The 11,603-nt window shown below is 44.9% G+C and overlaps 1 protein-coding gene across 1 annotated transcript in view; it reads right to left on the minus strand.

Moving 5' to 3' along the window:
• The window catches only part of ASB11 (ankyrin repeat and SOCS box containing 11), a 43,017-nt gene extending 31,933 nt beyond the window's left edge, over positions 1 to 11,084 (minus strand). The window contains exons 1-2 of the mRNA XM_007952834.1: positions 10,970 to 11,084; positions 2,261 to 2,340 (exon numbers count right to left, since the gene is read on the minus strand). Coding sequence (XP_007951025.1) covers positions 2,261 to 2,340; positions 10,970 to 11,084 — 195 coding nt within the window. The remainder of the gene's footprint in view (positions 1 to 2,260; positions 2,341 to 10,969) is intronic.
• Between the last annotated feature and the right edge of the window lie 519 nt (positions 11,085 to 11,603).

Below are 11,603 nucleotides of genomic sequence, written 5' to 3' on the forward strand. Positions count from 1 at the left end.
AGGGATCATGGAGCTGGCGTGGGATCGGGCAGTGTTTCATTCTGCTGTGCATGGGGTCACTATGAGTTGGAAATGACTTGACGGCACCTAACAACAGCATAACTACGGAAGTAGATTGCCCAAAATTCCTTCCGAGGAGTGCCTGGTGGGTTTGAACTGTCAGCCTTCTGGTTAGCAGTCAAGTGCATTAGGCGCTGTGCTACCAGAGCTCCTGGCATAACATAATACCCAAAAACATTGTTCTACATTCTACTTTTGTGAATAGTAACTGGGGTCTTAAAAGCTTGCAAGCAGCTATCTAAGATGCAACAATTGGTCTTTTCTCATCTGGAGCAAAGAAGAATGAAGAAAATCAAAGAGACATGGAAACAATTAGTCCAAGGGATGAGTGGACCATGCGAATCTCAGCCTATATGACTCTGAGACCAGAAGAACTAGATGGTGCCCAGCTACCACTGTCAACAACTTGGAAAGGGATCAGAATAGGAGATCCTGGATAGAGTGGGAGAAAAATGTGGAACAAAACTCAAAATCCTAAAAAGATCAGGCTTACTGGTCTGATAGAGACTGGTGAAACCCCTGAGACTATGGCCCCTAGTGACCCTTTGGGCCTGGAATTGAACTCACTCAGTGGCATAGTGCCTCAGGCATTTGACTGCTAACCAGAAGGCTAGCGGTTCAACCCCACCAGCCACTCCTCAGAAGGAAGGTTGGGCAATCTACTTCCGTAGTGATACCGCCTCAGAAACCCAAGGAGGGGTAGCTATGAGTTGGATCTGACTAGATGGCAGTGGGTTTGGTTTTGGTTTTGGTCCCGTGGCTTCCAGCCAAACAATAGACAGGCATATAAGGTGAACATTTACACCAGGTAGGTACACTCCTTAGAGCAATCAATCAGGAGATCAGAAGGGCAGTATTTGCACAGAGAGATACCTCAGAGAGTAGGAATGCATAGGAAAGAAGGATCCAGGGAAAGGGGAAGCAGAGGAAGGAAGTGGGAGGAGAGCTATTACATTATGGGGATTGCAATCAACGTCATGAAAAAAAAAATGTGTATGAACTGTTGTATAGAAAATAAATTTGCTCTGTAAACTTTCAACCAAATCACAATAAATAAAATAAATAAAGTGGCCTTAATCACAATGACCTTAATAAATCTTCCCTAGGTAGTGAGATTGACCCATGTGTCAACCTATTTTAATATTTGCTCTTAAAATAGTATATCATTGGTGTAGGCAGCGACTGGGAGGGCACCCAATAATCCTCCTGGTATTGGCTTACTTGTGGAATCCCCTCCCCTGGAGTGTAGACTGGACTGTTTGACTCACTTCTAACCAATAGAATATGGCAGAAGTTATGGAATTTTGCTTCAGAGATAAGGTTATAAAAAAACTGGCTTCCTTATTAGGCACCTGCTCACACTCTCGCTGGGGGAAGCCAGCTGTCATCTTATGAGACAGGTCTGTGGAGAGGCCTGCGTGGCAAGGAATTAAAGCTTGCTAACAAGTATGTTAGGAGCTCTGGTGGTGCAGTGGTTAAAGCACATGGGCTGCTAACCAAAAGGTTGGTGGTTCAAACCCACCAGCTGCTCTGCTAGAGAGCAATGAGGCAGTTTGCTTCCGTAAAGATTTACAGCCTCGGAAATCCTATGGGGCAGTTCTACTCTGTCCTGTAAGATCGCTGTAAGTCAGAATCGACTGGATGGCAATCGGTTTGCTTTTTTTATTTTAACCACTGCATAAGTGAGCTAGCAAGCAGATTTTTCCCAAGAGGAGCCACCAGATGACTCCAGCCCTGGTCAACAATTTGATTGCAGCCTAGGAGACAGCTCGAGTGAGAACCACCCAGCTAAGCTGCTCTCTGACCCATATAAATCTTAAGATAGTGAATGTTTATTGTTTTCAGCCATGGTTTTGAAATAATTTGTTACACAGCAGGTGACTGAAGTGACTTTGGAAATGTTGTCAATAATGCACACTGGCCAAGTATAAAATGAGGTAGTACAAGGTAGATTTAAGGGCATCTTCCATCATCCTTTACAGGGACACTGTAAGAAGGCCCAGGACGGGAGGGAGGGAACTAGGCGGAAAACAACCCAGTTCCCCATGAAAGGAGAGTCGTGAGGAACAGGTGGTGAGGGACTAGAAGGTGCGTACACCTCAGATGGCAGCGTTTTCACCCAGGTGGGGCAAGCAAGGCCTCACAATGGTGCTGTGGACTATAGCGTAAGCATGGTGGGTGGGTTCTTCTGTTTACTTACTTGTGCAATTAGAGTTTTGAGGGCCAGCAAACGACCCTGGGCTGCAGCTTCATGAAGTGGGGATCGGTCAGCCCAGCAGTCTGAAACACAAACAAAGCTCAGAGTCAATGTCTAGAATCTTCTCCTTGCCACTTGTCCACACTGACCACTGTGAGAAGAGACTTGGGGAAAAAGGATGGGACTATGTGCTATGCACTGGGGTCTCCCAGGTGACCAGCTACTGAATGCATACATAGTTCATGAGTTTGGAGGGATGTGGGGAGAGGAGGTGCAATCAAGCTGTCTTTTCAGGGGCGTTTTAACGAGCAAAAGATTTAGTTCAAATAAAGGCTGCCCAGTGCTTGACTCCGATAGGTCAGTGAAATGAAGGGCAAATCCAGTCAGTGAGCTTCCCCACTTTCATCATTCCACTGTCTCTGATCCACCCTCACCCCAAAGATACCACTAGCCTGTGCGCCAGGAAGGGGGCTCTATGAGGTCAGGTAAATGGCTTTGTTCCACATTTGCTAGGGAAGTGTCTCTGTTTCATTTGTAATGACATGTCTCTATTAGCATAAAGCATAGTGTTGTTTTTTCAGATGATGAAGTCCTTCTTCCCTAAACAGTTTGCTGTGGGCACTTTAGTATAATGACTAAGCAAGGGGACAGTAGAGCCCAACTGCCTGGGTTTGAGTCCTACCTTGACCACTTTCTCTGCCAAAATAGTATTACTAAAATGATTTGAACTTTAATTTTCTGATCTGTAAAACGGGGAGATAACCAGTTGCTGTTGAGTCAATTCCGACTAATTTGTAATTATTTTGCTAGTAAATAATCATTTGTGGGCCCAGTGGGCTATGGTGACCCCTTTCCTGATGGCAAGTAGGGACCTTAATGACATCTTCATCCTATTTCAAAAGTTCCAGTAACTTTCTGTTGCCCATCAGTCCCATTTCTGTAGGTAAGGCCCAGTCCACACACACAACCACGTGGACAAATCTCACAGACCTAATGTTGAGTGAAAGGAGCCAGATACAAGAGTGTGTGCTTTGCGATGTTTTTTTCTATAAATTAAAAAAGAGAAAAAGAGGCTAGACTCTCACTTTGTGTTAGGAGTCAAAACTAGCCTGAGGAGGGTGGGGCCACCTGGAAAAGGGTATGGTTGGGGCTGATTGCTGAGAATATACAATGTCTTGCTCTTGCGTGCTGGTTCCCAATAGTAGTCACATTGTGGAAATGCATTGAGCAATTTGCTTATGTTGTGTGCGCTTCTCCGTATTTGTGTTTGTGGTGGGTTGAATAGTGTCCCCTCAATATTCTTGGCCCCCCAGAACCTCAGAGCATGACCTTATTTGGAAATAGAGTCTTTGCAGATGTAATCAAGGTAAGGTCAGAGATTAGGATGGGCCCTACATCCAGTGACCGATGTCTTTATAAGAAGAGGAGAAGATACACAGACATCAACAGAGGTGAGGGCCATGTGAAGATGGAGGCAGAAATTGGACTGATGCATCGACAAGCCAAGGAATGCCAAGGATTGCCAGGAACCACCGGAAGCTGAAGAGGAGCATGGACCAGATCTTTCCCCAGAGCCTTCAGGAGGAGCATGGCCCTCTAACACCTTGCCTTTAGACTTCTGGCCTCCAGAACTGAAAGAGAATCCATTTCTGTTCTTAGGAGTCACCAGGCTTGTGGTACTTTGTTACAGCAGCCCCAGGAAACTAAGGCAATGCCACACTTCAATAAAGAGAGTGTACAAATGAGTCAGGCCAGGTCAGTTTCAAACTGCCATCTCCTAGTCTCTTCAAAGCTCTTCTTGCCCCACTCCCGGAGGAGGCGATGCCCATCTCAGGTCCTAGCAGGTTGAGGTGGCAGAGCAGCCTATATGCTCTTCCCACACCTCCATGCCGCCTCCTTCCAGGTACCCACTCCTCTTGTGCCGGGGGTGGAAAGGAGCGAGAGTGACAGGGAAGCTGCCTCCCCCTTAATTGGAAGTAGATGCCATCCTGTTCACTCGGCCTCACCTCACACCTGGTCTGTGAGCTGCCCGCCTTCACCTCAGGGCTCACCCAAGGCAACCTGCCTATGCACTGGCATTTGGCCACCTCTCTTCATATCCCCCAATTGATGCAGCATCCTCTTTGCCTCCACTCCCAGCCCATGCTTCTCAGCGTGTAGCCAGCCTGTGCAGGTGGATGGCTGTCTTCCATTCCACCATGGAAGAGGAAATGATTGTGTTGTCCTGGGCTTCTCCCTCACCACATCGCTGCTTTCCAAGTCTCTTCCCCCCTGTCTGAGTAGCACAGGGGTGTGTGATATAATATTTCATAGGTTTTGACCTGGTTTTGAGATCATAGCTAAAGAACTCTCAATTCTCCTTTGCAGGCAGTTCTTTAAGCCCAGAGCCTAACTCCTTCCCTTATGAGCCTCTAAAACTCATGGGCTCCGCTGCACAGAGACCTCCAGACACCTAACACCCAAGGATGACCCCTTCTTCCTTGGGCCCACAAGAGAGTTCAAAATACCTCATCCTCAGGAAGCCTGCAAAACCTGGCTAGCCCCACCCTGCTTGTCATATATAAGCCACCAGAAGAATGAACAAACCAGTCTTAGAAGAAATACAACCAGAATGCTTCTTAGAAGGGAGGCTGGTGAGACTTTGGCTCCTTTACCTTTGTGCATCATCAGGGAAGACCAATCACTAGAAAAGAACATCATGGTTGATAAAGAAGATGGCCAAGAAAAAAGGATGGAAACCCTCAATGAGATGGACTCAACAGTGGGCTCCAACATACCAATTATCATGGTATGGTGCAGGATCGGGCAGCATTCTGTTCTGTTGTGCATAAGGTCACCATGAGTTGGAGCCGATTCGGTGGCAACTAACAACAAAAAATTCCAGCTTGGTGTTATCCTGTCCCTGGTGTAACCTTGCGTGGCAGCCTTCCCGCATTGGGAGCTCTAGTAACAGAATTCTGCCTTTCGTGTGTCTGAGTGTCTGTGTTGTGTCCCACAATGTAAAGAACCTATCACCCTACCTAATAGCGTAATTATGAAACAGGGTGCAGCTCAGCAAGTCGTCTGCCTTCAGTGACCCAACTTGAGCATGAAATGCCAGCCTCCCCTGCTTACAGGTGTGTCTTATCTAAACTCGTATTTCCCTACTCCTTGTCTTTCAGGAGGGGTGGCGCAGGGAGAACCCCCAAATGCTCCACAGCCCCTTAGCCCCACATGAAGGGGTCTCACAGCTAGCAAGTAGCAGAAGTAGAACTCAAGTCCAGAGTTCTGAGACTTCGGAATGGACCCTGCTCTGGTTTTAAGAACTACTGGCTTTATTTTCAAAAAAAAAAAAAAATTATTTTGTTGTTGTTGAGAATATACACAGCAAAACATACCCCAATTCAATAGTTTCTACATGTACCACTTCGTGACATGGATTACGTTCTAGGAACTACTGGCTTTTAAATTCTGCCTATTCTCATGGTAGTTATACTTGTGTTGGATGTGTTGATATCTGTCCACCTTCCAGAGATGAAATGAAAAACAAAAGAGCAGTAAACCAGTTGCCATCAAGTTGACCCTGACTCACGGCGACTCTATGAGTGTCAGGGCAGAACTGTGCTCCACAGGGTTTTCAATGGCTGATTTTTTGAAAGTACATCACCAGGCCTTTCTTCTGAGGCCCTCTGGTGGACTTGAACCTCCAACCTTTCAGTCAGCAGCCAAGTACATTAACTGTTGGCAGCACCTAGGGACTTCCTCTCTGTACAGATAGCAGGCGGTCACTCCATTGTATCCCCTTAAAAGTCAGAATCATTTTTGTTTCCCAACTAGAGACAAAACTACTCTCAAGGAAGCAGACTTCCCAGTCCTATTGTTTTCCAGCACTTGCTTCAAGGGACCTCAATGAGTTGCACGCAAAACCTTTTTCCAGAAACTCTGCCGTAGTGGGCTCCCTTGTTTTGTATTCTTGTTCCCAACACATAGCCTCTCACTCTTCTCATTCTTGTTTTGCCAATTAGAGCTAATTGTGAGAAATTAAAGATAAATGTTATTTGGCAGCTAGGGAGTTTTTCCATTCCTTTCAGGAAATATGCAACTAAGTTTTCCAAAGGAATGAATGCTTAAATAGTAATCAAAAATCATTCTCTTCTGTGGCGATCTATTTTTAGTTGCTTGGCAGACTGCCTGGGTCATGGGGCTGCAAGCACATTATGAAGATAGTTTACCCTACAAATATGTTTACTTGTTCCTGATGAGGTGGACGGAAAATGTTCAAGTACTTTCTCATTCTCCCCTTTGCGTTTTTCTCATAATGTGATTTCTATCTCAAGGCCTCAGACTCCTCAGATTACAATTTCATGACAACTTCTGGAACCACAGATTTCAAAAACAAAATGGATTCGGATGGAATACAGTTTCTCCAAGTTCCAAATATTCAGGAGAAAAATGAATTATTACTGTTTTCTTGGTTTGCATTTTTTACTCTGCCTAATTCCAACGAATGGGAGCTCTGGTAGCATAGTGGCTAAGGCACTTGACTGCTAACCAGAAGGCTGGCAGTTCAAACCTACCAGCCACTCCTCGGAAGGAAGAGTGGGCAATCTACTTCCGTGATACTGCCTCAGCAACCCAAAGAGGGGTCGCTATGAGTTGGGTCCAACTCGACAGCACATAACAACAACAACAATTCCAACGAGGGTTTGAGATTACTGGCTTATTATTCTAAAAAAAACCACCTAACTGGATATACACTTCAGTCCTCATGGAACGATCTTGTATCCTCTCTATTCAAGTTTGGAAATCATATGAAGCAACACCTCTTGGGGCATTTGTCAAAGACAAGACAATTCGAAAGGAGCATCAACGTTGAACCAAAATATAGTCAAGAGCCTAGCAAAATTAATTCATGATATTTTAGGTAAAATAAAGGTCATTGGAAAAAATCATAACAAATATCATGAAATATCTAAAATATTCTAATAAAATTGACACTACTCATGATTCAGTGGTGGCATTTTTGCCTTCCACGCAGGAAACCCAGGTTCAATTCCCCGCCAACACACCTCACGGGTGGCCATCACCCTTCAATTGGTGGAGGCTTGCATGTTGCTATGATGCTGAACAAGGAGCCTGGTGGTGCTTAACTGCTAACCAAAAGGTTGGCAGTTCAAACCCACCCAGATGCTCCACACGAGAAATCCTATGAGGCAGTTTTACTCTGTCATGTGAGGTCACTATGAGTTGGAATCAACTTGATAGCGCCTAACAGCAACAACAATAATGCTGAACAGGTTGCAGCAGGGTTTGCAGCCTAACACAGATTAGGAAGGCCAATGAAAACCCTGCGGTTCACAACGGCCTGATGGACAGCTGATCGCAGGGATGGGGCAGGACCAGCCAGGCAGTATTTTGTTCCATTGCACATGGCTTCACACTGAGTGTGAGGCAGACTTGACCCAGTGGCAGCTAAAAACAGCATCATCATCATCATCAAATTGAGTTAAAATTCCTAACCTCCCGACCTCTCAGTTGTAATCTGGAGGTGAAACACAATCAATGAGCATACCCTTTGAAGCATGTTCCCAGGAAAGTCCCTTCTAGAGGTCGAAGGGCTGAGCTAAGGTGACAGACAGGTGGGGGAGGCAGAGCCTCTAGTGGAGACTAGTGGTCCCAGTGTGGAACAAGCCAGCAGGCATCCACCATCTGTCATCGCTCAGAGGATGGCTATGCTGGGGCTTGAAGAGCAACACCAAAACAAAGGAGAGCAGCAGGCTAGGGAGAGTTCGGGAACAAATGGCACAAAGGGAGGGGAATTTCAGTGGAATGGAAGGGCTGGGAAAAAGGAGGCCGCCATGAGGCAAGCAGAGGCGTGGGTGTCAAATCAAGGTCAGCTCTTGACTTGAAAACAAGGACAACTGGTTTTCAACAGAACACTTAGAACAGAACTTATCTTTTCAACTTAGATTAAAATAGCCCCCCCCCCTTTCTTTAAGGGAGTATAGTTTCACAATCTCTAACCTGCAATTATAAAATCCCCCAAATTCTGAAAACCAAGCGTTCCCCCAAGTTTGATGCAAATTCCTTTGGCAACAAAAACATGACCAGGGGGATAAAAAAAACAGGTAATCGATTATTTGTAATTTTATGTAACTTGGTGTGAATATATTTCTCTAGAAATATCAAACTGTTGAGTCATGGGAAGTAGCTCGTGACCCCACTGGGAGTACTATGTAGTAGGAAGTATAAGCGTTGTAATACACAAAAAATTCTCAGCTCTGAAACATATCTGGCCCAAGGGACAGGGATAATAGCCAATCTACCTGAAAGTTCAGGGACCAGGTGACTGTACTAAACCTAGCTCCCATTCTGGTCAAATTAGCAAAGGCTGCAAAATCTGACAACATGTCTCTTTAGAGAAAGAGAGTGCTTTTAACACTGCAGAAACTTCTGCGGGCAGAAAGGAGGTCCCTTTAGCCATCAAGCACAGCACCAAGGGCTGTGAGCTTTTCAAGGGCCTATGACACTGTTTTAGACTGAAAAACAAGTATTGTCTACAAAGTGCAATGCGCACAAAAAGACCTGTCAGATCAAAATTAGTAATAGTCAACCACAGCTTAACGCAACTCACGTGAGTCACCTACACATGTCATAGTTGAAATCACAAAGACATAGGAAATAATATTTTCCAGAATATGAAATTCCAGAACAAAACAAGTCTTTGCAAAAGAAATGATATTTTAAGAGGGATATGAAGTTAAGTAGGAGGTCTGGTAACCTAGTGCCTAAGGCACTTGACTGCTAACCAGAAGGCTGGCGGTTCAAACCCACCAGCCACTCCTCGGAAGGAAGGTTGGGCAATCTACTTCCGTAGCGATACTGCCTCGGAAACCCAAGGAGGGGCTGCTAGGAGTCGGGTCTGACTTGATGGCACATAACAACAACAACATGAAGTTAAGTGTGGCCTCCTAAAGAAGTTGTTGTTAGTTGCCATCGATTTGGCTCTGACTCCTGGTGCCCCCGTTGTGCAGAGAAATACTCCATTGGGTTTTGAAGGCTGTGACCTTCTGGAAGCAGACTGCCAGGGCTGTCTTCCAATGCACCTCTGTGAGGGTGGTTGAACTGCCAACATTTTGGCTAGTCCAGTGCTTACGCCACCCAGGGACTACCTCTAAAAGAAACAGTGCTCAGGAAAGTCTAAACTCGGCCTAGCTGAGCTATTCACAGCCCGCCCCTTGCTTTGGATGGTATTGGTGCTAGTTTACGGGAACCTAATAGGCTAGTAGAATCCCAAAAATGGAACTGTGGGCTGAGACTTTTGTAAGTCAGTTAGCTAACTTAGTGATTAAACATCCTATGTTTCCACAACAAACGTCTGTGTGACCAGTAAGTAGCAAAAGTCACTTCAGGATTGAGCTGTCCACTTTCATAACTTTTTTCTTTCTTGATTTGTAATACATCTAGTTCTAAGGCATTTGACTGCTAACCAGAAGGCTGGCGGTTCAAGCCAACCAACCACTCTTCGGAAGGAAGGCTGGGCAATCTACTTCCATAGTGATACTGCCTCGGAAACCAAGGAGGGGTCGGTATGAGTCCAACTCGATGGCAGTGAGTTAGTTCTAAACATATAGTATCTGATTGCTAACAGTGTCAAAAGAAAAACCACTTAGAATTATGTAACAGCTACTGTTTCTGGCATGTTACTTACTGCCATGTTATAGAAAGCTTTATTTACTAAATCTAGACATACTATTACATACATATATAACATAAAACTATGTGTGCTTGTATACATAAGCATATACATGGATAGGAAGGAAACCAAACCTCTTATAAGGATAATTTTTAAATAACATTTTGACCTTGTAATACTGTGTTGGGAGCTCTGGTAGCATAGTGCCTAAGACACTTGACTGCTAACCAGACGGCTGGCGGTTCAAACCCACCAGCCACTCCTTGGAAGGAAAGTTGGGCAATCTACTTCCGTAGTGATACCGCCTCAGAAACCCAAAGAGGGCTCGCTGTGAATCGGGTCTGACTCGAGGGCACATAACAACAACAGCAATACTGTGCTACTTGCATTAAATGAATGTGATTCTAACAGCTTGAACAAGTAAAGGTATTTGAACTAAACAAGACCGGTTGCTGTGGAGTCGATTCCTACTCATAGTGACCCTATAGGACAGAGTAAAACTGCCCCATAGGGTCTCCTAGGCTGAAATCTTCATAGAGCAGACTGCCACATCTTTCTCCCACGAAGCTGCTGGTGGATTCAAACTGCTGACCTTTCAAGTTAGCAGCTGAACACTTAACCACTGCACCACCAGGGCTCCTGAGCTAAAGAATGAATGCACTTTATTTAATGTATTTGTATTATGGTTCCAGACTTAACTTCAAGCCATGCTAATGCTCACATAGGGTTCAACAACTACAAAACCTTTTTTTTTAAAAAAAAATGTACTTAACTTAGGACTGCAGAGCCGGAAGGAAAGCACATGAGCACCAAGAGGAAACGTTTTTCACACACTCTTGCCATTGCTGACTTGACCTAATTTAAACCCTGAGTATGATGGAGCCATGAAAACACCAAAAACCAGTTACTGACAATTCTAGCAAGCTCCTACCCAGGTTTACAAATCCAATTCGACAGTAATTTGTAAGTCCCTGCTGAGCTTGAAACTCGGGAGAAACGTCATTACTGGTACTATGTACCTAGTTAAAGGAACATACCTCCCTGAAAAGTATGGCAGATGTAATCCCCAAAAGACACCTCTTTCCACAGCCAGGGCCCTCTATTTTCCAAAACTTCCAGATTCTTCTCATTGTCACCAGTTAATTGAAGCATTCTGATGCCTGTCTTTGGAGGTCTTGTTCCTTTGGCCAAGTGTGCTGTCGTCCAGCGTTCAAGGTTGCCTCGTGTACTGAAATTGCCTATCTTATGAGCCTATTTTGAAAGGGAATCCTGGATGCAAATTGAAAGTGGACACTGGATAAAGAATGATGTAACCCTGGAGCCCCTGCAAACCCTAAAAATACAGAGGGAAATTCTGAGCTCTCTTCATGAATAAAGTAGCGCCAGGGAGATCGGATTCACTGACAACTGAGGTGTGTCACTTCTGTGAAAGTGAATCATTTCTTGAAAGAAGTGAAGACGAGTTTCCACAAAGCCTGAGACTTGAAAATGTTTTCCCTGAATCTTGGCAGTTCCAGTAGAAGCACCTTTGTTTGCCCTGCTTTGAACAGTGCCACGTATAAAGGGATTTAGTGCAAGCTTTTTCCGGACAGTGAGAAGTGGCTAACCAACTCCAATTGCAAATGACAGCACACCACACACACACACACACACACAGTCTATATATATATA

The sequence above is a fragment of the Orycteropus afer genome, unplaced genomic scaffold (assembly GCF_000298275.1).
Source record: "Orycteropus afer afer isolate SDZICR_OR568_19922 unplaced genomic scaffold, OryAfe1.0 scaffold00360, whole genome shotgun sequence".
Classification (NCBI taxonomy): Eukaryota; Metazoa; Chordata; class Mammalia; order Tubulidentata; family Orycteropodidae; genus Orycteropus; species Orycteropus afer.